A 27,083-nucleotide genomic window follows, 5' to 3' on the forward strand; every position below is an offset into this window, starting at 1 on the left:
GGTGCACCTCCTTTTATTATTGCGCGACAAAATACTTTCAAAGGTATTTTGTCAATCGCGATCGTATTTTTTTGTATTCGCGCCGAGCGTTAGATTTTGGAATTCTCTCTCTCTCTCTCTCTCTCTCTCTCTCTCTGTCTCTCTCTCTCTCTCTCTCACCGAATTATAATAAATAATTATGAATCCTATTCGTATGCGTTAGTTTTTCGGCCCGTAAAAGACTTGTAGTTTTTATTGATTAAACTTTGGTAATTTTATTCGCCGTTTACTTCATTTCGTTTCCTATTAGCTTAATAGATCTATAAAGGCTTAAGTCTTAATCCGATTTCGTCTAGGGGATTAGGCGGATTAGGTATTAAGTCATTCATACTGAAGATAGATCGAGTGTCACAAGTCAAGTGACTTAAGGTGAGTTCAAGTCGGTTGGAAAGAAGACACTGAAACGATATCTTCAAACGTAAAGGCGAATACACGTATAACTATACGTGTTTAACGGATCGGCTGTTAGTTCTGCATCATGGGAGTTTGTGCGTTCATAAATTTCTCATTTTTGTAGAATAACCATCCGGTTACATGGCGCCCAACTGGTATTAAGACCCGCTTCGTGCGAATAGAATTGTGCGTCAAAGGTAATCAACGCACGAGAGAGAGAGAGAGAGACGATTGCGCGAGCACTTAGGAAGGTTTGAGCGGGTGGTAGCGATAGATCGTGAGCGGTACGCTCTTTGCAGGGGAAAAAACGGAATCACTTTGACTTTTTTCTTATAAATTGTTAAATTTGTTGTAAAAAGGGCTGAAAGCGGTAATAACACAGGCCTGCAAGGTTTTGTTCTTTTGCAACTGAGGGTCATTTCCGAAGTAATTTTTGGCGTAGAATTCGAATCCGTCATCAGAATTTCTCCATCACGTCAGGTTTTTGAGTAATCGTCCCCTAAAGGTCGAAAAAACACGTTTTTTGGCCATATTCAAGGCTTGATTACATCGTGAGTTTATATTCTTTTCAAAAATGGTTGACGGCATCTTAAAGAAGCACTCTTACCCTTCAAAACCCATTTTTCAAATTTAAGATATCATTTTTTTTCATCAAGATATCATCAATGGAAATTTGCCATTTTTGAGGTTTCACCATCAGTTTAAAAATTCGGCCAATTGTCCTGGAAGAATACGATATATTTCTTAGTATTTTTTGTATTCTAGAATCATTATCCAAAAAATACTAAGAAATATATCGTATTCTTCCAGGACAATTGGCCGAATTTTTAAGCTCATGGTGAAACCTCAAAAATGGCAAATTTCCATTGATGATATCTTGATGAAAAAAAATGATATCTTAAATTTGAAAAATGGGTTTTGAAGGGTAAGAGTGCTTCTTTAAGATGCCGTCAACCATTTTTGAAAAGAATATAAACTCACGATGTAATCAAGCCTTGAATATGGCCAAAAAACGTGTTTTTTCGACCTTTAGGGGACGATTACTCAAAAACCTGACGTGATGAAGCAATTCTGACGACGGATTCTAATTCTACGCCAAAAATTACTTCGGAAATGACCGTAAGTTGTAAAAGAACAGTGACGACTCACTATTTTGCAGGCCTGTGTAATTAGTAGGTCGAAGTAATTCCAAGTCGTTTTAAGTAATCAGGTTTGCGGAGCGCGAGGCGCAGGACATGCGTCAAAGAATTTGAGAGTTGGAGGACGGAATGCATGAAATGGCTGATGTAGCCCGTTCTTCCCAGCGTGACTCGATTCAACCGCGTTCCAGATGAAATGGGGACTTTCAGGATACATTCACCTGTCACTACGATTCTGGGATTCCGGGAAGCACACCGGCTCCTCCAAGACCCAGGAGAAGGGACGTCACCCCACCGGAAGCCCTCTAAAGTAGAGGAGGTGAAGAGGATCCGGAGGAATACGGGAGATCCGTACCTGTTCGACAGAGGAGTCGAAGCGGATCGTCTGGCACCGGTCCTCAATCATCCTCAGGGCTCTCCACAACCGGAGATGTTGGGAAAATCATCCGCGGATGGAAATTGAGGTTTACGGGCAGTAGGGCACAGAGCATGGACACGTTTCTGTCAAGGTTGGAAGATCTGCGCGTGGATGCAGGGCTAATGGACGATACTTTGTTCCGTATCAGAGATCCTCGAAGGTAATGCGAGGAGCTGGTACGATAACAATAAGTACCAGTGGTTCAGTTATGCCGCATTCGTCGCCGACACCCGAGAATGGTTCGTCACAAGCACGCAACAGCAACAAAGGCTGTTTCAAGAATCTCAGAATCGATTCCAGGGCGAAGACGAATTGGTACGAAACTACGTATCCAACCTGGTGGCTCTTGTCAATAGACTGGATCCACCAATGCCCTTGGAGAGGTTATTAGACCTGTTATATGCAAACCACCTTCCAAACATACAGATTCAGCTGCGTCGGAGCGAGTTGACGTCAATACGCGAATTTAACAGGAGGGCGAACGAGGTACAAAACACCTTGTCTTACGGTCGTCGTCCACGCGTATTTGCAGACCCCAACTCGACGATTTTCTCTCAGCACGCCTACCAGCCGAGTAAAAGAACGGTTGGTAGTAAATCCCAAACCGCTGCAGTGGCTAGCGAAGGGAAGGCGCGTGCGAAGAAGGAGGGACATCCGCAGCACGAATAGGGCGTGGACAACCCTGCTAGGAGGCCTACCGAGCAACCAACGGTATCGGCTACATAAACCTCTAGTTCTGATAAGAAGATGGAGGAGCGTCTGGAGGGTATTTAGCGAATACTGCGTAAATTGGCCAAAGAAAGGCAAGACCAGCCCTCCAGAACAGCGTAAAAGCCGATGGCGTGGGGGAAGGAAGAATTCTATTTTGCTAGATAACCACCCCGTTACAATATATATATATATATAAAAGATTCATGTAGATCAATCAGTCACAATGTCTAGAATACCATGCAAAGAGAAAAAAAGACTAGTTTTGTTATACAGGGTGTCCTATTTTAAAGGAACCACCCCGAAATTTTCGACGGTTGGCGTTGTACAAAAAAATTGTTCAGACAACAGTTGTTTGGGACAATGGGGGCAACCTTTCTGTAAAATCCGATTTGACCTTGAGATTTATTTTCAAGGTCATTTGAAGGTCAAAGTCATTTTTTGAATAAGAACCCATATTTTTGATCCCGGATTCGGAAAGAGCGGAAAATTCTACGTTCAGATAACGTATTATATGTGGGGTGCGGTTAACCTCCCCCCCCCCCGCCTAAGGTCATGTATGGGTCAAATTTATGATTTTCTTCATCTATGCACAGGGATGATCGGGCAAGAGTAAGGTTAATTGTAATAACCTAATAACTCGATAACCCAAATAACCTAATAATCCGATAACCCGAATAATTCTATAACACCAATATCCCAAAAAAATTGTAGGGTCAAACAACAGTGACCTTGAGCTTAAACTTCAGGTTGATTTCAAAGTTGACTTCATGTATTCAAAGCTTTCATAAGAAGTGTCATTTTTCATTTTGTGGGATAACATGTCATTTCTATTCTTTTTTCTGGTGTGATTCCGGATAAGCCTACAAAGTTTCAACTAAATTGTTTAATAACACTTTTTTAGTATTGTTTATGACAATAGTGATTCACGAACAGTCCTTCTCAGGATAGTTCAAGTGTAATTTTCTTAGTTGACTTATAAGGAGGGAATATGCCGGATTATTCGCAAAACGAAATTGTTGATATTCTGTTGTCTCTCGGAGCATGTCAAGGCCGATATCGTGCTGCGGCAAGGTATTACCGCCAAAATTACCCAAGGAGGCTTCACTACCCGAACCACGTGAGAATCCGAATCATCGAGCAAAGAGAGAGACGTCGACCCCGAATACGCAGAAATCGTCGTAGCATTATGATGCCGAACAACGATGATCCACGAATTCTCGTCGTTTTAGCAATGGTTGATTTGGATCATCATATCTCGTTGCGTAAAATTCAGAGACGTACTGGAATCCCAAGATCAACAGTCGCTAGATTTTTACGTCTGTACAGATTTCATCCGTATCACATAACTTTGACTCAAGCTTTGATGCCAGATGATCTCCTCCGCAGACTCAAATTCTGCAATTGGGCACAAGCAAGGATTCGTGAAGATCCTGAATTTTTCAGATACGTCATGTTTTCGGACGAAGCTACATTTCATGGTAATGGGCAACTCAATCGCCATAATAGTCATTATTGGTCTATCCAGAACCCTCATTGGGTACGTCATGTTGATAATCAGTATAGATGGAGCCTTGTAGTTTGGTGCGGTATAATAAATGGTTATCTGATAGGACCTTATTTTTTCGATGGGAATGTCAACGGCGCAGCATATCTTGATTTCCTGCAGAATGAATTACCAGAATTATTGGAAGATGTGGACTTGGAAACCAGAAGACGATTATGGCTTCAACAGGATGGTGCACCGTGTCATCGCTCACTAATGGTTCGTCACTTTTTGAACCAACGATACCGAAGACGATGGATAGGCATTGGTAGTGACATTACTGAGTGGTGTCCAAGATCACCAGATCTGACAAGTCCAGATTTCTTTTTATGAGGCTATTTGAAAAATGTTGTTTATGCACAGCAACCAACAACACAGCAAGATATGATGCAACGCATCATATAAGCTTGCAGAGCTATTCCGCGTCACGTTTTGATGTCCACAGTTGAAAATTTTGAACGTAGAATTCACCACTGCATAAATTTGAACGGGGGTATTTTTGAACATCTTATGAGATAAATGTTTGTGTTACAATCTTGACCATAACTCTATCTGTAGTCAACTTCTTGTCTTGATCGGCTGAGCATTCTCACCTTGCCTTCATTGGCTGGGTAATCAATACCTTGCCTTCACTGGCTGGGTAATCAATACCTCACCCTTACACTTGAACTATCCTGAGAAGGACTGTTTGTGAATCACTATTGTCATAAACAATACTAAAAAAGTGTTATTATACAATTTAGTTGAAACTTTGTAGGCTTGTCCGGAATCACACCAGAAAAAAGAATGGAAATAACATGTTATCCCACAAAATGGAAAATGACACTTCTCATGAAAGCTTTGAATACATGAAGTCGACTTTGAAATCAACCTGAAGTTTAAGCTCAAGGTCACTGTTGTTTGACCCTACAATTTTTTTGGGATATTGGTGTTATAGAATTATTCGGGTTATCGGATTATTGGGTTATTTGGGTTATCGAGTTATTAGGTTATTACAATTAACCTTACTCTTGTCCGATCATCCCTGTGCATAGATGAAGAAAATCATAAATTTGACCCCTACATGACCTTAGGCTGGAGGGGGGGGGTTAACCGCACCCCATACATAATACGTTATCTGAACGTAGAATTTTCCGCTCTTTCCGAATCCGGGATCAAAAATATGGGTTCTTATTCAAAAAATGACTTTGACCTTCAAATGACCTTGAAAATAAATCTCAAGGTCAAATCGGATTTTACAGAAAGGTTGCCCCCATTGTCCCAAACAACTGTTGTCTGAACAATTTTTTTGTACGACGCCAACCGTCGAAAATTTTGAAAATTTTGTACGCTATCTAACTCTTCGGTTCAAGACTCGCCTCCTTACCAATCTGCCACGGGGAGATGAATTTTCTGAGTAGCTGTCAAATATTGCGCGCTCATTTACAAATGTGCGTCAAATCACGGAGAAAGCAATCAGTAGAGTCGGCGAATTTGAATTAGGACGGGGATAGTTTAAGTGTAGAGGTTGTGAAATGCAAGAGTCAAAAAGTTATTCAAGGAAATATCACATAGGCAGTAGACGTATACGAGAATTTTTCTATAATACATAATTACACGGTATGTCACGAGTTTTCTGCTTGAACGTAAGATTATAATAGTGAGAGAGAGAGAGAGAGAGAGAGAGAGAGAGAGAGAGAGAGACCCAAAAATAAGCTTTAGCGCGCACCTCATTTCTCCAGTGAGGGATTAGGTCCTAATCGCGACCGTGAGAACAAAGAAAGACTTATATTGCCATTCCAAGGTACTATTGCAAACATCTACGTTGATGCCAATAATCGGGTAAAGACAATATGTTTGAGCCAAGTAGGAAATTGTGAGATCAACCTCTGTGTTCATCAGTAGTCGTGGTGAAGACATTTGCTGGCCACCATGGAGGTAGTTATCAGGAGCTACTTATTGTTATTGATTGATTATTGATTGTTTATTTTCACTTTTCGGATGCAGAACACTTGCATTCTCCAGAGCATCTCACGATACCGATGTCGTATTGATGAATAAAGGAAAAAGGGAAATGGAATTGCACATGAAAGAAAAATTATGAGAAAAGAATTTAATGAAACACGTGCGCACATTGTCTGTTGTCAACTTCTATTTCCGGTTCATGTCGGGTCGCTCCCTTACACCTATTTTATTCGTTGACAAGCTTTCTCGCTTGTATATTCGTGGCTCTCTCTCTCTTTTTCTCTTCTATCTCGCTGTTTGCCTCATTTGTATTTCAAAACGGTTATTAAAATGCGCTCGTTACATTATACATTAAATTACAGTACAATTACAGTTTGTTTAAACAAAGTTTAATTTATGAATTTAGAATTATATGTAATTATTATGACTTATTATACAGTAAATAAACAAATAAAACTTTTTTTTTCTTTAAATCTACGAAATGGTGATTCTATTTTTTTTTTTTTTACATAAAACCCGGAGACACGTATTTCATTATTTCATTGTTTTTGATAGTAAAATTTTGACCTAAACGTATTTTTTAAATATATTAAATTTTTTGTAAAATTGATAATTTAAATTCATTGATGGATAAATAAAATGATTCATTATTAAATTATTCAATAAAATCGAAAAGAATACTATTTGAAATTTTCGCGTTCAATTCTTATTTCCTATCAGCAAGCTAATCTAATGTCAAAATCTTTATCTTCAACTGACACATTATAATCAATAGAAACCTCACTTATGCAAACTTTGTTTTTTTAAGAAAGATAAGTAGGATTGTACTCGCGGGGCAAGTCTTACTCACCTATCAGTTCGAATCCACGATCCTTCCTTCAAATTATGACGTAGGTGTTCGAATCATGGAAGTTCGAGTATATCACAAAAGTAGTACCTGTGCAACAGAAACTTTTGTTTGAAAGTATCATGTTACTTTTAGGAATATTTGTTATGACTTTAATTAACGGAGAACTGATCCCGATTATTAAGAACGTGATTAATTTGTATAATATATCAGTATCAATTTGATTTCATTATTCCACACAATTATTTGAAATTATGACAAACGTTGACTTTGCTGAACATTTTTTTTTATATTGTATCCAAAAAGACGGTTTTATCATAATTAATCTATTTCTATAGGGTTTTATTTCGGGAAAGTTTGAAATCATTATTTTTTTTACCTTAGCTTATTATTTTATTAATAAAGAAGGAAACCAAGTAGTTCATAACTAGTATTTTGAGGATAATTTATCAATCTACTTTTGTTAAATATATGAATAGAATTTGTAACTTACATTGTTATTCAGCTATTATTTGTTCAAATTTCAGTCAAAAGCATATTCGATTTTCATCGAATCCTTCTATAGAAAAAATTATGTACAGCAACGCAGAGTATGAAAAATGGCCTTTTGCCAGATCGACCTCTTCCAAAGCATGGTCAGAAAAAAACTACCTAAATCCGCGATATAGTGCTCGTTACTCTCGCCGAAGTCTGGAAGGTACAAACATTTGTTTCATCAATAAAATAGATGATTGCAGTTCTAGATTTCAAAATTTAGAATTAACTGACAGTCCTACTTTTTTCGTGACTAACCGTCAAGATAGTCGAGAAAATAATATCAACGGAACTACATTAAAGAAGAATTATGAAGACAACAACGAAGGAATGATACAACTTTTTAATAATGAAAATTCATTTCAAAATACGGAATTGCTGAGCAAAAATAGTAATAAATGTTCGTCGTCATCAAATAATGTAGATGCTCCAATCATACCAAATCATAAAAGTTCTGAATCACCTGTACTTGTTGAACAATACGTGCCAATGAAATCATTAAGTGTTGGCGCATTAAGAAATAATAACATGGATCAGTATGAAAGACTAAGTGATTACAACAAACAAACTAACTATACTGAAAGAAGTGACATGTCAGTCCAGATGTATCGATATCTCAAGCACAATGAACTAAAACGTCGAATTCTAGATCTCTGCAAACGTGAGAATTTATTTGTTATTAAACAATGCTGGAGCGAAGCCCTTAGATTACGTGAAATGAGAAATGAGATGATTTTGTTGAAGAATAAAAATATTTTCGAAAACTTGGATCTTAAAATAAACAAAGAGATCAGGGAATGTGGACTCCAAATCATTCGAACCAGAGAAGCGCTCAATAAAAAAAGGACTAAACTTTGCAACTTTTTGTTTTACAGGTAAGCCTTGTTTAATTATATATAATAATATATTGAATATAATTTAATATATCTCAGGCTTGCAATGGCTCGGTCGGTAGGGCGACGGACTCGCACACGGTAGGCCCGGGTTCGATTCCCAGTCCCTGCTGATTGATACACGCACCACTGAAAAAAGTTTCATGTGCTTCGTTCTCAAACACATTGCAAGCCTCCGTCGCTGATTAACACTGATGGAGTATAAATAGAGCGACGTTAAATAAAAAAAAAATAATTCAATATACAATGTATAATTCAATCTACATTGAATTGTTTCAAACTGACATATACCGTTCGATAGTGATTTTTTTTAGTTCTATATGCATATATACGTAGATGTCAAAATCAATGTAAATAGAATCCTAATTTTTATATACGCAGCATATATTATCTATGTCTATCTGATAAGTATCAATACTATCATTCTGCACTGTCATGGATTCCCGAATAGTACAACTAGCATCAGCATGTTATTTTACCAGTATTCTTACATTGTAGTAAGGCTATACTTCTATCACCGAGACGACCATTCGACACTCGGTTTCGGGTGACATATTATCAGTACGATTTATGTTGAATCGTAGCACTTGCCAAAGCTTCGAGTAAGCGTTTGATTAGACCGTGAGAGAAATTCGCTTACCTCCAAATTGATACTATGTATGAGAAACATATAAATTAAGGCTATATATTATAACAGGGTTTTAGCTCGAGCTCTTTTCGGGCTAAATCAGCTATATAAATAAATAATTCTCGCGGATTAATATTTTAATAAAGCGAAGTGCGCTATCCAAGGCGACCCTGTACGCCAGCACGAACAGTGCTTGGGTCCAGCTGCATCAGCTTGCCTCCTTCCTTACGTAGAAATTCGGCCCGCGGAGAGTGTCGTGAGCTACAGGTCACTTGGCGAGAGACAACCTAAAGAGTCTCGCTGCGAAGTAGTTATGCAATAAGGCAGGTGTATCGAAATAAGACACTGCGGATTTTAGTAGAAATGAATCGTGTATTTAGGCACTCGCGAGTACATGGAAGCGCGCGTGTTGACGAAATGCGAGCGGCAGCGAACAAGGCGACGACAAAACGCAACGCGCCGATCTTGTCAGCGACCGAGGATGATCGGACAACGGATTCGCTTAAAGCGGCTCGAGGCAAGACGCAATGCCGAGCAAAATAACAGGGTGCGTAGGTCGGGCGAAAGGCCAGGGCAACAAATGCGGTTAGCAAGCAATAGGAGAGAGAGAGAGCCAAAGAGAGAGAGAGAAGAATCGAGTAGGTACTTACAGTAGTTGTCGTCGGTTATCAGAACGGCAGAAACGCACGCACTCCTGACCTACACTCACGCGGGCGTTCTCGCCTTATAGTTGACGGAATTCCTGTCAGCGTCAACTACGTGTCTTCGCTTATCGCTGGCGATCTTCGGACTCGTACAATCGCCACTGCGTGTTCGCTTACTCCTTCGTAGTCCCTCGTAACGCAAAAGAAAAGATGTTGCTGTCAAACTATGCTAGCGTCCGCACTTGTCTCTACTCGTATGCCAACTGACTCATTACGCGCTCTCCTTCTCTCTCCCCTTCGCGATCGCGGTCTCTTCGCGACATCCGCGCTAAGGACTATCGATAGTATAGATCGTAGGGCTCGACTCTTACCTTGTTCGCTGACATTTCAACTGCGCTACAAATTACAAATTATTATAATACATGGTATGGTATAAATATGATTAATAAATAAACTGGCTGCAGGGAGAGAGAGACATAACGAGAATGCGGCTCGTTATAATATATATCATGGCGCACGGCGAACACCAGCACTCAAGACTAGACACAAAAGTCACTGCAGATTCTACTCACGATCAGACTATTATTTTGCATGACTAATCTTATTTTCATCTAAATTCACAATCATTTCTTGGTATCACTACTCGAGCAAGAGCAAACCACGCAACGCGTAAACTTAAAATGATCCGATGTTTTTTTTTTTCCATTGAATTGAGATCTGATGAGGTTGGATATCTACTAATGAAACATACGTGTGTAACCTGAGATGATTGTTTGATTATTAATTTTTGATAACGGGTTGGTTCTCAAAATTGGATTAGAAAATTTTTGTTTAAAATGATTCGGCACGTGTACTATCTAGTGACTATCGTTACAATAAGCAAAGCACGATCTTTTTCTCGTTTTCAAATTTCTTTTGGAGCAGAAACAAATCATTCTTGGCTTTTTGTAAAATTTTGTTGTCCTGTGGCCATATGTCTGTTACAATTTCTATCCATTTATGGAGAAATCTGTGGTTTAATAATCTTCTTACTCTTAAACTTCTGTGGGGTGGTGCACCATCTTACTGGTACCACATTCAATATCTTCTAAAAAATAACATATTCTATCTTTAAAAATGTAAACATCTTTGCGAATTTACATTTCCGTCAAAATAGTAAGACCTAATTAGATAGCTATTATTTAAGAATTCCACACTAAACTATAAGACTTCAGCGATGTTGTGAATCAATTTTACGATGTCTGACTAATAATAACTGTTGTGTCGATGAAATTGACCGTCACTATGGAACGTTACTTTATCAGAAAATATGACGTAATTGAAAAAAATGTTGATTACTATTTAATATTTCCTGGGCACAATTGCAAAAGTTAAGTCTTCTTTAGATATTTCGAACCATCAAGCTTTAAGTTAAGGTTATGTAATAAGGATGGAATCGATGAATAGCCAAAATTCTTCAGACTGTGCTACGTGGAATGTTTAATACGGGTTTAAGTGTATCAATGCTCACACAGTTGAGACTAATACATCTCTTTCAGATACATTAATACGGCGTCGTTTTCGCCGTAGTCCACGTCGATGCTTTTTATCTATTCGACAACCATTCTCGATACAACCTCGCTGTTGCGCGATATTTACGATGACATTTACCAAGCACCAACAGAATATTAACTATTTCATTACGAGGATAATCTAGTATTCTTTGGACATGTCTAATTAATCATTGATATCACGTGTAGACGTAGATATTACAATAAGACGTATGATAATACGAGGTGTGATCAAAAAGTAAGGTGAATTTTTATTTTTCTCAAAAAATATTTATTTATTCATCAATTTTTATTTTATCTCCTTCAAAGTAATCCCCCTCGGATATAATGCACTTATGCCAACGCTTTTTCCAATCCTCAAAGCATTTCAAAAAATCATTTTTTGTGATCTTGTTTAGTTTATCCTTCGATGCCGTCTTTATCTCCTCAATCGTGGCAAAACGCCGTCCTTTCATGGGCCTCTTCAGTTTTGGGAACAAGAAGAAGTCACAGGGGGCCAGATCTGGGGAATACGGTGCCTGTGGCATCGTTATTGTGTTGGTTTTAGCCAAAAATTCGCGCACAAGCAACGATGTGTGAGCAGGGGCGTTATCATGGTGCAAAAGCCAATTTTTATTTTTCACAAATTCGGACGTTTCTGGCGGATTGCTTCGCGCAAATTGCGCATAACTTGCAGGTAATATTCCTTATTTACTGTTCTACTCTGTGGCAAGAACTCATGATGCACCACGCCCCTGCAGTCAAAGAAAACTGTAAGCAAAACCTTTACATTTGATCGAACTTGGCGTGCTTTTTTGGTCTTGGTGATCCAGAATGCCTCCACTGGGACGATTGAGTCTTAGTCTCGATGTCATAACCGTATACCCATGTTCCGTCATCTGTTATAAACCTGTTGAGTAAATCTGGATCATCGTTGACGTCATTCAGTAGCTCTTGGGCGATGCTCATGCGACGTTTCTTTTGGTCGAAATTGAGCAATTTCGGAACAAACTTCGCTGACACACGTCTCATGTCTAAAACACTCGTCAAAATTGATTGGCACGAACCAAATGAGATGCCAATATCATCAGCAATTTCTCTAATGGTAATTCGACGATTTCCCAACACTATTTTCTTCACTTCTTCAACATTCTCATCAGTTGTTGATGTGCTGGGGCGTCCAGAACGAGGTTCGTCGTCGGTATCTTCTCGGCCTTCTTGGAAGAGTTTATACCACTTGTAAACATTTTTTTGGCTTAAAGTAGACTCACCGTATGCCACTTTCAGCATTTCAAGTGTTTTGGAACATTTGATTCCATTTTTCACACAAAATTTAATGCAAACTCTTTGATCCATGTTTTTAGACAGCAGCAAATCGTGGAGCACGCAAAACACTTCTAACCTTGATGCCTCTCACAAACAAACCAAACATACTACAAAGCTGAAATTTGGAACGTATGTTCTAGACGAGTGTACCGACATAACCAAATAAAAAAGTCGAAGATCGAACGGACGTAGCCCGCTAAATTTCAAAATTCACCTTACTTTTTGATCACACCTCGTACGTGCGTTCCGCGTCGTCTCATTCGTGTCCATAGTACTTACAGTCGGGTGTTCTTAGTCTATTCATATTGTAAAGGTACTGTCGGAAGTACCCGTGGCCCGTCAAGAGCTGGGTGACATAGAAATTTACATCACCAAATTTCCTTCCGAGCCTCAAGTTCTGTATCAATCGTCTCGTCCAGTTACCATCTCGTTCCTCTGTCCATCGGCCTTACCAAATGTCAATTGTTCTATCGCGCTCAGCGATTGTCGCGTTCTTTCGTCCTATGTCCCCGCTACTTCCATAGATCCTTTTGCGTTCAAAGGCCAGAAGATCCACGAGTATTATGCCAGCCACCGCCAAAACAGCCTGCACAGAGACTGTTCGGTAGGAGCAAGCGATTCGCAGTATCGCCCTGTCTCTGTACCATCATCATCGACTTACAGTATTTCTTTGTCTTCAGGGAGTCTACCCATATTTCCGCGCCGTATAGAAGGATCGAGTGAGGTGTCGCCATTAACAGTCGTCGTTTTCCCGATCTCGGTCCCGTCGATCTTCGATCGTCTCGTACGTTATCCGTCTGTTTTTTAGATGCAACACTTGTGGCAGCATTTCGTCCTGTCCTTACCTGTGCATTCGGCTTTAACATGGCCGAAGCCCAGGCATCTGTAACATTTTATCACCGTCAGTCGTTTCCGAACGCAGCAATGCACCCAGCCAATTCCGATCTAACCACGCCGAAGCAATGCGTCGACTTCCCGCGATTGCAATTCGCAGACCGCCATATACTGCTCAGCGCGGTTTGGACCGAAAATGTGGACTTAGTCCGTGTCTCGTCCCATCTCTCGTCTGAGCGCGTCCGTCACGTCTTTCGGAGTCGCAACGCAGTCCAGATCCATGATCTCCTATTGGACCTTGGAGGTCATGGCCCTGACATTGCCCGCTTCCCCGATCACGTCTTGGATCTGTCGTCCAAACATCTCACGTCCATCCAGCTTGTCTGCGTCTACTTGTAGCTTCAGAAGACATAAGCCATTCTTCGTCTTCCTCAGGGCTGTCACCTGCACGTGGCTCTCCTTCGGGTCGATCGTCGTCCGTATTTTCCGTACTATATCGGAGTACGTCGTGTCCGTGCCCGGCCTGATCAGGACAGCTAGACCCCTTTTCCGTTAGGCCGGTCCGCCTCTGTCAGACCGATTCTTTGCGTCCGTTTTCTTCTTTGTCTTGTCTGATCTTTTTCGTGTTACCGTCTACCAATCCTTGGTCGGTTCCGTCATCAGTAACCTCTTTTGTGAGGACTCCGGCGTGGTTCCGATTGGCGAACGTTTTCGTTTCGTCCGTGGCGTTTCTTCGTTATTCTCCGCTGTCGTGCCTGTATTGTTGTTGTCTTGGGGACGCCTTCCCGAAACTGTGTCCGATCGCTTGTGCAGCGCGATGTCCACAGTCTCGAGAATTTTCTTAATTTCCATCTTCACTGTCATGTTTATGTTCTTTTGTACGTTTGCTGCTTTGGCCATTTTCGTCGCCGTCTCTTGTATGAGCCACAGCAGTTCCATCACGTCTTGTCTATCGTTTGTTATTGTGGGTGTTCGTCCTGTCGTCGGTTCTTGGCTGTCAGCGGCAGAGACGTGCTCACCCCGCTGCCGCCGCTTGACACACTGTCCGTCCTGTGTCGTCTTGGTAAGTTCAGTAGGTTCGTGTCGTTCTCCTCATCCCCGTGCACAAAGTGTGACCCTCAAGATCCGTGCCGCTGCCCGTGGCCACTGGGGCTTTCACTCGATCGGAACCCGGGATGGATTCCCCCTGAGAAGGAGTTACCACTTGAGGTTTGCTATTATCAGTATTATTGTTATTATTGCTATTGCAATTATGCTTATTATTATTATTATTATTATTATTATTATTATTATTATTATTATTATTATTATTATTATTATTATTATTATTATTATTATTATTATTATTATTATTGTTATATTACTATGATAATTTTTGTTATTGGTAAAAATATATAAAAGAATATTAATACTCAAACTTCATTTGCAATTAAAGAACACGTTGTTATTGAAACAGAAATGTATATACATTCATTAGTTTAATGAATGTTATCATACATTCAATGATAATTCCACAGATAAACGTCTTTCACTAACAAAAGTTGTTGACAATATGTGCGAATCAGTATATTCTTTTTTAGATTATTTTCATCAAGTGTTTGCCTTAGCTGCCTGTGTTATTTTTTCGGCAGTGAATGAGTTTTGTAGGTATTCTAGTTCGATGCCGGAAAGTACGAATAGTACGTCTTTTTGTTTGTCAGTGGTATCATACAGTTGTAGAAAATTTTCTTTAGTGATTTTATATAGATTTACATTATTCAATTTCAAAGTGAATAAAAGTTTCTATAAAATTTAAAAGTAAAAAATAATTAGTTTAAAAGTGATTATTTTTAAAATACGTAAGTATTTTATTCACTTTTTGAACATCTTTTCAGTAATTGTTACGTTTCATATAAAATGAATAATTAAACTTTTGTATTTTTGCTTCTTCAAATTAAACTCGATACCGCTCAAGGGGCTCGTTTAGAAAAGATACTGTTTTGTTTCGTCTTGTTTCGAAAATTTATTGTAACGAAAAAAAATTTATAATTTTTTTTTTCAAAATTCCTTCAGAAATAAAAATGTTTAGACCAGTACAGTCTTTTGTTTAGCTATTTCGAGTGTAAGAATACTATCGTAATAGTTACTTATCATTCATTTTGGGCACGACTCCTACACAATAGGCCTTATATTTTCACCAGAACAAAAAGTGTAACCAATTAAAAAATGATTATTTAAAGTGTGAAATAAATTTTGAACTAATATGAGTTAGCTGAAGGTGCCATGTCTGTTTTCAAAGCGAGAAAACACACTATTTTCGGTAATTTTTTAAAAAGAAGTTAAAAACTGTATTTTATTACAGAAAATTGTTGGTTCAAAAGGGTTTTTCGAAAAATTATTTTAAAGAAAATGGTGGCCGTTTTATGAAATAACGTGGTTTTTCAAAGACTCAATTTTTCATTTTGCTTCCTCCCAGAGAAAGCTTTATAATAGTAAAATTTTCAGTTAAAACTTCATAGAAGTAAGTTTGAATGTGTTTGTAAGTCGAATCATGTATTTTTAGAAAATTTTTGGGCCTAGTCGGATTTTATTTAAAAGATATAACGTTTTAAAAAAAACCCTTTTTGTGAATAACAAAGTTATGGTTATAGCTAATTGTAAGTAAATTTTCTTTTAGTGAAAACATAAGTATTTTGTATTCTTTCAAAAACAATTTGTATGATTTAAATATCTTAATTTTTTTCATCTGAAGAATGGAAACATCGTTTTTCAAAAATCGAAAATTCACTATAAATCAAAAACGTATTGATAAAATCAAAATGGTTTCTTTTCACGCATTCGAGATAGAAAAACAAAAGTGGATACCAAATTTTATCGATATCCGATGGACAGTTCAAAAATGGTATGCGTACACACACACACACACACGCACGCACACACGTATTCATACGGAAATTTTCTAAAAACTCGTTTTTTGAATTTTAACGAAGTTTTTTTATGAAGCTGAAAATTTTACTATTATAAAGTTTCTTCTAGAAGGAAGCAACATTTTAAGACGATTGCTTTTATGATTTTCAAGATATCTTGGTCACCGAAAAACAACTTTGAAAAAGACAGATTTTCTTAACATGGCTATAATTCACTTAATTTATAATATTTTTCAATGCCAAAATTCATGAAAGTTTTTCAATATATCTACTTTGGAACCAACAATTTGCTGTAAGCAAAAAGACAGTTTTAATTTCTCTAAAGATCCACGAAAATCGCGTGATTTTTTCCCCTTGCAACTAGGCATAAACCATCATTAGTATGTTACGCATTAAGGGCGGAAAGAAGACGATTATTGACAAGTGTGAAAGTTGTCACCCTAGCGAAGTGAAGGTGGCAATCACTTATTATGATCGTTTTCTTTCCACCGATTATGCACACCACATTTTTTGTCTAATCTGCATCGTAAGTGTGTTATTACATACATGTAAATGCGAGTGGAAATTATAGTACTATTTTGTGCTAAAGAACCCTAGGATTTAATGTAAGCCCTACGACGGAAATTTTATCCTTTTCTGCACTTTTTCGCCCGTAAGTTTATTTTCCGCCCGATTTACATGCATATAACAGCATACTTTCGATGGTGGCAGGGCAAAAAGATATTTTCAACATGTATGTAACTATGGTACATATATATAATAAAGTTTTTTAACAAACTCAAAGAGTTTTTTTATAACATGTGAATAAAAACTACCATTTTCGGCGCCTATAAAGTGAACCAAAAATAGAGTTTCCCGAACATCACAAAGTGGAACGAGAATTCTTCTCTAATGCATAAATTAATGATTTCATTCAATTTACATTTACTCGTTTTATTCTGGTAGAAATGTAGCAGTCGTACTTTACATGCAAAAACACAGCTTGTATAAATCTGACAGCTTGTTTTTATTTTAGATTGAAAAATGAAAATTAATCCGTTAAACGTTCTAAACTTATTATTAGCATAATTTCAAGCGTTAAACATACCAGATAGTGTCACGATTTATCATGAAACAGAGTTGGCCGAAAAAATAAAAGAAATTTTATTAGATGCAACACATGATTTCAATAATGTAGAAATGATTACTGATGACTCGTTGGACTTTCAAGAAGAGTATAAAAACCATAATGCGGAAATAATTGAAGATGAAGTGCAACATCATTTTCCTGATCCGGATAATAACACCAACAAATCAATGTACAGCAGATAATGAAGAACTAGATTTTGAATACAAAAAAAGAGCTGTAGATTTTTGGAGAAGTAGTAAAACGAAGCAAAATTTAAGTCTCAAAACAGTGTAAAACAGATTCAAAAAAGTATCATCTATTAGTCAACTACGTCGTTGGGCTCATTCAATTAATAAAGGTGGCACGTATAGAGAAAAAGTAGCACAAATTTGTCAGTATACGCAGGATAATTTTAAAGCAGCTCTCGACAGTGGTTCAATTGTTGGTTCAAAAGCACACAGAATAGTTTCTAGGAAAATAAATAAGTTCCTAACAAGAAAAATGTTAGAAAGTAGTACAGAACTTACGGCTGAAGCTGAAGCATTTATCGATGATGTTAAATCGTGTATACCAAAGATTGGACTCGAAAATTAGTATAATTCAGATCGAAGCGAATTTTAGCTAGAAATGGATTCTGGAAGAACATTAGCAGTGGAAGGAGAAAAGCAAGTGCAATGTCTGGTACAGTCAATTTCAGCAACAACGCATAGTTATACTATACATCCACTAATATCAGCTACTGGACGATTGTTGTCACCGCTATTTCTAGTTTTAAAGGAACCAAGTGGTTAGTTTGGTCCTATTGTAGAACAAAACATATTTAGACCAGAAAACGTGTACGTGGAAGCATCGAAATCTGGAAAATTAACAACAAGTAAGAGAACTAATAACAATTTTTACATTGTATTATCGTTGATCAGTTAATTAGTAAGTTGTTTAATTGCAGATCACTTCAAAATCTAGTTGGGAAAAATATTTTATCCCCGTGTAGGCCATCACTTAATATTATTACTTGACTCTTGGAGTGGTCATTGTGACAAAGTTATAGAAGAAACGATGCCACAAAATAAAATTATTAACATAAAAAAAATTCCAACTGGAACCACAGGAAAAATACAACCACTTGATGTACATGGATTCCATATTTGGAAAAATTTTGTCCGAACATTTTCTGATAATGTAATGTTAATGGATCATGATATGAATTTACATGTGAGAAATAATATAATTAAACTTCAATCATTGGTTCACAACCAACTGTCTTCACCGAGATACATAGATTTGTTTACATATTCCTGGTATAAAAGCGATTACGTTAATGAAAAACTAGATAATTTTGATAATCCTACAAATTTCAGTTTTGGAAAGTCTTGTGCAACACATTGTGAAATAGAAGGGTGCACAAACGTTGCTATTGTACGATGTGCTTGGTGCAAAAAGGCATTGTGCTTTAAACACTTTTATGAGGACTAACATTATTGTAAAAACTTCGTAAAATTTATGCTCAATACAAAAAATGCACTATGGCAAAAGATAAAAGATTGTAGATTATTATTATTATACTCTAATATTATAAACAAAAATACATTGTAAGTTAAATTTACAATAAAGGAATTTCAATAACATTCTGATAATAATTTCTACGGAAATTATAAAACTTTTTCACACGCAAAATTTTCTTGTTTACAAATTTAGGAATTTGAGATGGTTTGGATAAAAAGCACAGGCATCTAGCCTATTTGTTGTTTAGGGGTATAGGGTTTAAGGCTCTTTAGTTCACATGTACAGGCTACAAAGATCACACCATTGTAAACAAGTTTTTATGAAAGTTAAAATTTTTTTTCGACATTTTCGTCCACCACGTTGGTTCCGCCATTTTAAATTTTCAAAATCTGATATCAGATTTGTAAAGAGCGATCTCGAAAACCCCTATATACAAACCTTCTACAAAATATTATTGATTGAAGTATACATATAGTTATTTTGTGTTAGGGGTAGTATCTATGAAAAAATCGAAAAAATTTATTTGTTTATTATAGATGTTTACAAATTTTTTTCAATTTTTTTAGTCGTTTAAAATTTTTTTATTATGTAAAATTTTTTTTTTCGATATTTCCGTCCGCCATTTTAAATTTTCAAAATCTGATAACAGATTTGTAATCAGCGACCTTGAAAACCTTTATATACAAACTTTTTACGAAATATTATGTATTGAATTACATATTTACAGTTATTTTGTGTTAGGGGTGGTTTACCCCCCTTAGGGGTAATATTTATTAAAACACCGAACGACATGAACTAAATTTTGTTATTGTGGATGTTTAAACATTTTATCCAATTTTTTTTTGTCGATTTAAACTTTTTTATTATAAAATTATGCCAAAAAATATATGTTTTCAACCCCTAAAAATTAGGGGATGCTACCCTTACTCTTCAAATCACCATGAAATACTTGTTCCTTTTGTAAGAAGTAACCTAAATTTTGTTTCACTGAAAAATATTAATTTTAAGCCGAGATATTAAAAAAAACGCTTTTTGGGGGTTAACTTTAGGGGAGGTTTATACCCCTTAAAAGTGAAAATTAGCCGATAAAAAAATACCTGTCTCTTATTTTTTTATGTTCTACAATATGTAGCAAAATCATAAAAATTGGTGAGTTCGGGTTGGGTACCTTTCCTTGTAAGTCTGTAAAATAAGTTTTCGTTCCTGCAATCATCTCCTCGTTTGAATAAAATGTTTTCCACGCCAGCCATTTTTTCAGATTAGGGGACAAATAATAGTTCGAAGGAGCCAATTCTGGAGAATAAGGGAATGTGAAATAAGTTTGAATCCTATTTCCTTCAATTTGACGGCCACAACTACTGAGGTATGAGATGGTACGTTGTCGTGATGGAAGAGGACTTTTTTGTGAGCCAATCGTGGATGTTTTTCTTGCAACTCAGTTGTCAAATGATCTAATAACAATGAATAATAATCATATATAATGGTTTTATCCTTTTCTAGATACTCGATAAAGGTTATTCCTTGCAAATCCCAATAGGTAGTCGCTATAACCTTCCCGGCCAAAGAAATGGTCTTTGCCTTTTTTAGTGCAGATTCCCCTTTGGCAACCCATTGTTCAGACTGTTCTTTGATCTCAGAAGTGTAGTTATATATTCATGTTTCACTTACAGTGACGAAACGACGCTTAAGATCCTACGAATTCGTTTTGATCAATCGTAAGCGATTGTAGAACCTACTTAACGGATAGCTTTTTTATGTCTAAATATTGGTGCAAAATACGATATACCCATTCGTTCGATATTACTACAGCACTAGCAATCTCACGCACTTTCATTCTTGTGTCAGCCATTACCATATCATGGATTTTATTAATGATTTCTGACATGGTGACCTCAAGAAGGCGTCCAGAATGTTTAGCGTCTTTTATGCTCATATGTCCACTCCGAAAATTTTGAAACCACGTATAAACCATTCTAATCGAAAATACACAATCATCATAATGTTTATCAAGCTTCTGTTGTAATCTCCTGAAACGTTTTGCCTTTAATAAAGTAGGATAGCAGCTTCAGTTGTGAGCATGGTTCGATTGTATACACCCGACGTTTTTTTTGACAGAAAGCAAATGAGTTTTTTCTGACAAATGTCATTTATGTATTATGGAAGCACGTTTTTTATACCAAATATCGAAGCGACCAAACGCGTCTGCTTTGTGCTTTGAGTATATTAATATTTCTGTACTTAAAAAAAATCACAAAAATTTATTTAAACTTTTTCAACAGTATTTCAAATCGAAGTGAATTAATTAAGGTGAGTGTAATACATATTTATTCAGAATGAATTTATTCCTATTTTGAGATGTAATATCGATTGCAATCAATATATTAACACCAAACCAATTTTTTTCACTATTTCTCAAGGTGGCTGGAAAATTTGGTTATGAGCTCCGAAATTAGTTCGGTTGTAGGTACTCATTCTGTTTTTTTGAAAATGGTGGAATGTCGTCGTTAATTGAATCTAACTACTTAGTAAACAATATCTAATGGAATATACGTATGTTGATGATTTTTTATGTTTTATAACGAGCGGCGCGACTGCTGCTCCTTATGTCTCTCTCTCTCTTTCTCTCTCTCTCTCTTTCTCTCTCTCTCTCTTTCTCTCTCTCTCTCTTTCTCTCTCTCTCTCTCTTATATCATAATATACCCTTGTAAATTAAATATGTATTAATATGTATCACTAAGTTTCAGTGAGCTGAAGTGAGGTAGGTGATAGAGAGAGAGCCGGACAGAGAGAGAGAGAGAGAGAGAGAGAGAGAGAGAGACGGGTTCGATTATTATCGTTTCAATTAAACATGGACTAGTTTATTTTCAATAAACTCTACAATACGCTTGGCCCGCGTGTTTATGTTTATACGGCGCGCGCGACAATATCATTCATCGCCAGTTCGTTCACAATCCTTTGTTCGCGACATTCGTTTGCATGCACGCTACCGGTTTTCTCATAATCGCCGGTACGAGGGGAGAGTAATTAAGCGCGGTCGTTTAACAAAAATCGCGACGTAAAGCTGGCCAGCTTACCTTAAATGCACAGTCGCACTATCAGGGGAGCAAATCAGTATTGCCTCTGGTATCTCAGGATGCCGCTTTTCTCCGTTGTAAGTGTGGTTTTCCCCGCCGTCCTGTCGACTCTGTAAGAGGGATTCCGCGACCTCGTGGTCGCCTACGATGGCGATGTTTCCACTAACTTCGAACGGCAACAACAAAGAAAACTTCGACGTAAGTTATCAGCAGGCTCGCTTCCGCACTTTTTTAATATCTGTGTTCGCGTACGAATTGATCCGGCTCTTCTCTGCTTCCAAATTCTCGGATGGCTAATCCTCGACTGGTTCTTTTACCTTCGCGCACGTTCCGCCCCATATCGGACCAAGTTCCCATTTTCCGTTCAGCCAGGAGGTGCTGCCCTCGTAGGTAGCCACATGATCGAGACGGTAGCGCAAACAAGACGTTTACCGTCACAGCCCCCTCCCAATCCGGACCCTCGTGGTCCTTGACGATAGAATTGTTTGTGCTGCTCCCGTCGAGGTAAAGTGAATAAAAGGCAACGAAAAACCATGTTCATTGGTATATTCTTTTTATTGCCCGGATATGATCCGGGATCGGCCCTGCCCACCAGCGTGCCCTCCAATCCAGTCTTTCATTTACGATCTCTGGATGCTGCCGGACACGAGGGCAACGGTCCGTGCGGGTTACTCCTGGCTAGTGGCAGATGTAGCAGCCTTTCCACTGCGCACGGGACATGGTGCCCCGTGGGATGCCTCGCTCTCTGGGGGTTAGTGGTAACCCGTCTTGCCGATTGGGCGCGGACCATACTGGTCTCTTCACCTAGGGCAGCTCATCTGTGGGCCCCACCACCAGGTTAATGTGGACGGGCCCGGTTGCCGTGTCCACGCTGCCACTATTCAGGTTTATCACCAGATTCACCCCCCACGTCCGCTAATTCTAGTGGACGGTAGTCGTGGGTCTAACTTCTGGTGCCTTGGTCGTTAGAGAGGCTGGACTGGCCGAAAGTCGGTCACTAACCGGGCCCTCGAGGGCCTGGCGGTGACGACGCTGCACTTCTTTTAGCACGGCGGCGAACTGGCGCCGACGAGACATCACCTTGCTCCAGTGTTTCAGGTCGCTGGGGTGGTGTCCTTTAGCCGTATACGCATCTAACTCAGCGTATACAGCTCGTTGAAGCGCGTTGAAAGTGGTCCAACCCAGTTCGACCGCCGTCAAGCCCTCGACTATTTCCTCCCACGATCGGTGACTACCCGGCGCAGTTGGTTGGTGGAGGAAATCGGGGCGCCAGGCAGTACCGATGGGAGCACCATCAGTTTGAGTGCCCGTCGACACCTTTGGCGCCGCTGCTGGAATGGCTCCAGCTGGTGGCCCTGGCAACGACGCGGTCTCCTCGCGTACGATGCCCGGGACAGACGGTGGAATTCAGGATTCTTCGTTGTCGACTTCTTCAATTAGCACGGATGACGAGCTCTCGTGAACTCGTACCCGTGCTTGTTCCTCCTCCTTATCTTGTTTCTCCTCCTTCTCTTAAATGATGTGGAGGACGGTGTGCACCACCCCGTTAACTGCGGAGCCCAAATCTAGTCCGATAAGGGCGGCCGCCGCTTGTTCTATTTGCTCCTGCGTGATCTTCATTCTGTAACATTTCTATATGTCAATATCGGTAATCATTTCCTTTGATATCGAAGGTGGGCGCCTGTTCGGCTGCCCAGGGCTTTCGTCGCCGGGGTTGAAGGTGGGATCCTTTGCGTCGGTCTCCCAGGTCCTTCGTTCGCAGAGTGTCATTCGTCAACGGTAGGTGTTTTCGGGGGTCTCCCTCTCTTCTTTTTCACGACGGTGGAAGGGGAGACGCGTGGATTTAACAGGTACGACAGAGCTCGAATGTCAGCGCGTTCTTGCGGGGTCGTCCCCGTGGGCGCTTTACCGTACTATTCGGTGGGGCTATTATCATACTTGAGGTCTTATCAGGGTGATCGGAAAGGGTTTAGTGGGGGTGGCTCGAACTCATCGCGTTATCGCGTGGTATCGTATCGCTCGCTATAGGCGGGTGATTCATCGCCTCAGCTCCCTCGGTGGTAAAGGTGTCGTCGTCATCTTGCCGTCGCGTTTCATCTTCTGATAAGATATCCTCCTGTCCGTAATAGGGTTTGAGGTCTTTGACGTGAACTAATTCCTTGACTTGTTCCTGTTGGTTAGCAAGGCGGTACGAGTTGACTCCGAGTACCTTAATGATCACATAAGGGCCTACGAATTTCGGCGCTAGCTTTGCGGAAATACCCTGTGTCGCACTGGATAGTACACGGTTTCTTTTCTATACCCAGTCCCCTTCTTTAATCCTGAGGCCCTATGCTTGACATTTTAATATTTCGCCTGTCTAAGGAACTCGTTCGAGGCGATCTCTCGGGTTGGGCTTCCTAAATACCGAATCGGTTATTCTTCATGTGTTCATTCCACTGTTCTATTCGAAGCAAATCTTCCTCTCGTCCCTTTACCTACGGAGGGTATTCGGGGCTTCCGGTTGCCTACCGTAATTGAGCATAGATACTTTCGATACTCTATCTCGAAAGTATGGCCTTGGAGTTGCAAGGCCCATCGGGCTAGACGTCCTATAGGATTTTTCAAATTATACAGCCATTTCAGACTGTTGTGGTCCGTTACGATTTTGAATCGGTACGCTTCTATATATGGGCGGAACTTCTGAATAGCCCATACGACCGCCAAGCATTCGCGCTCCGTGGCAGAGTAGTTCTGCTCCGCCGGGTTAAGAACTCTACTAGCGTACTCGATGATTCGGTCTTCGTCTTGTACTCTTTAAATCAGAACGGCGCTGATTCCCGTAACGCTAATGTTTGTTTTCAACACATACAGTCCGTCGGGTTCTGGTAATCCGAGGCACGGTGCGGATATCATGAATGCCTTATGTTTGGCGAAGGCTTGCTCTTGGTCTGGTCCCCACACATATTCGAACTTTTGAACGATGATCAGACCAAGGGTAGAACGAACAAAAGAGAAATGTGCTGGTAGACGGACGAGATTAGCCACCTCCCTGGGGAATGCATTGCTTGCCGAGGAGGATGAATCGCGCGCAAAAAAGAAGAAAAAACCAGATGTGGATAGACTAGCGACCGCGTACAAAACAGCACCTAAGAGACTGCCCGCGAAAATCAGAGACGATAAAAGCCGATACGCTGAAAAACAATGGGAAGAAGTGGAGCGCGATTCTTGGGAATTTAGCTACAAGATTGTGATCAAGAAAATAGGGGCCCTAAGTCCTTCCAAACCACAAGATAAAGACACCATGAACATACAGTAGACGGACTTTTTCCAAATCAACCAGAGACGAGCGACATTACGGATGACCAAGAGATGACAGTGCCGGAGTTTGTCAAGGTGAAGCTCACTAGAGCTACATTTATAATCAGACCTGATAAGGCACTTAGACCAAACGATATTCCGGGAGAAATTTTCACGGGTGCACGTCCGGGACTCGTCCTGGACATGTATAACGCAGTCATATAGGTTGGGCTGGCACCTTTCCCAGACGATGGAAGTCGGCCAGACTGATTCTCCTATATAAAGGAAAAAGCGAACCGAATTTACCCCTGAGTCTGTTAGACACAGCTGGTAAATTGTACGAAGCGCTATTGAAACCGAGACTGACGAACGCGGTAACAACAAACGGAGGACTAGTAGATAACGAGTACGGATTCCGACAGGAACGCTCAACAATAGGGGCGATTCATTGAAAGAAAAAAGTTATGCAAGCTCGAGCATTTATTGAACGTTTTGAATAGTAGTGCATAGAAAATTATTTATTTGGAAATTAAACATCTGCTTCATACTGTGATAGGAGAATAAGGGAACAATTTTGTCGGGTGAGTCCATTGCATAAATAAAATAATTAAGTTCAAGAAGCCTAGAGACAATGTTCTTCTTGCCAGTAAGATGCGGCGGGCTAAAAGTGCTACCACAGCGTAAGGATGGCGTCCTGTGCATTGATAAAGCAGCATTGGTGGATTAACTGATGCAAATTGGGTTTGTTTATGAACAATCTCCCACGATGCAGAACTAACCGTCGCTTCGTTAATCACGTATGAGCATACGTGTATTCGCCTTTACGATCAATACTTTCACTCCAATGTCTCCTTTCCAATAGAGTTAAACTCACCTTAAATCACCTGACTTGTGACACTTGCTTTCTTTTAGGTGTACGGAGACTAATGTTTCTTTCCACTATTCCCTAGATCAAACCTGTTTAAAAAAATGTCAGGTAACGGATCTGTTAAATTAAAGGAAAACGAAAGAACGTAATGCGGCGAATAAACACCAAGACTTTTATAATAATAAAAGTTACGGTCGTGGGCCGAAAAGTTACTGTGGGCCGAAAGACTGGCGCACGCATATAAGATTTGCAATTATCCGAGGGGAGGGAGAGAGAAAGAGAGAGAGCGAGAGAGAGAGAGAAGGAAAGAAAGGGAGAGAGAGAGATTAGTTCGTTTACGAGGGTGAATTGATAAGTTTTCGGCCTGACCAAGAAAAACAACGTTTTTAAGAATTTTTTTTTATTTCTCAACATAATCTCCTCCATGGCTGATACATTTCTCATAGCGGTGTTCTAGTTTAGTAATGCCATCTCTATAGACTGATTCGTCAAGCTCTTCAAAATACCCATTTACAACTTCGATTACTTCTTTATTGTCCGCAAATCTCTTACCACCAAGCCATTTTTTGAAGTTAGGAAACAGATAATAGTCATTCGGGGCTAGGTCTGGAGAGTAGGAAGGGTGCGGCATCAATTCAAACTTCAGATCGTTGATTTTAGCCATCGCAACGATTGACTTATGCGCTGGTGCGTTATCGTGATGAAACAAGATTCTTTTCTTCGCCAGATGAGGTCGTTTAATTTTCACCTCGTGGCTCAAACGTTGCAATAAGTCTGCGTAGTATTGATTAGTGATAGTTTTACCCTTTTCAAGGTAATCAATGTATATAATACCTCCTGCATCCCAAAAAACAGTAGCCATAACCTTGTTCGCCAAAAAAATTGTTTTTGCCTTCTTTGGAGTTGGTTCCCCTGGTCCAATC

The 27,083-nt window shown here is 39.3% G+C and overlaps 1 protein-coding gene across 1 annotated transcript in view; it reads left to right on the forward strand.

Annotated features, from left to right (window-relative positions):
- The window catches only part of LOC131663329 (uncharacterized), a 247,439-nt gene that overhangs the window by 189,653 nt on the left and 30,703 nt on the right, over nucleotides 1-27,083 (forward strand). Inside the window, exon 3 of the mRNA XM_058933688.1 lies at nucleotides 7,562-8,443. Coding sequence (XP_058789671.1) covers nucleotides 7,562-8,443 — 882 coding nt within the window. The remainder of the gene's footprint in view (nucleotides 1-7,561; nucleotides 8,444-27,083) is intronic.

Source organism: Phymastichus coffea, unplaced genomic scaffold, assembly GCF_024137745.1.
Source record: "Phymastichus coffea isolate CEN01 unplaced genomic scaffold, Cenicafe_Pcof_1.1 PCOF00033, whole genome shotgun sequence".
NCBI classification, from domain to species: Eukaryota; Metazoa; Arthropoda; class Insecta; order Hymenoptera; family Eulophidae; genus Phymastichus; species Phymastichus coffea.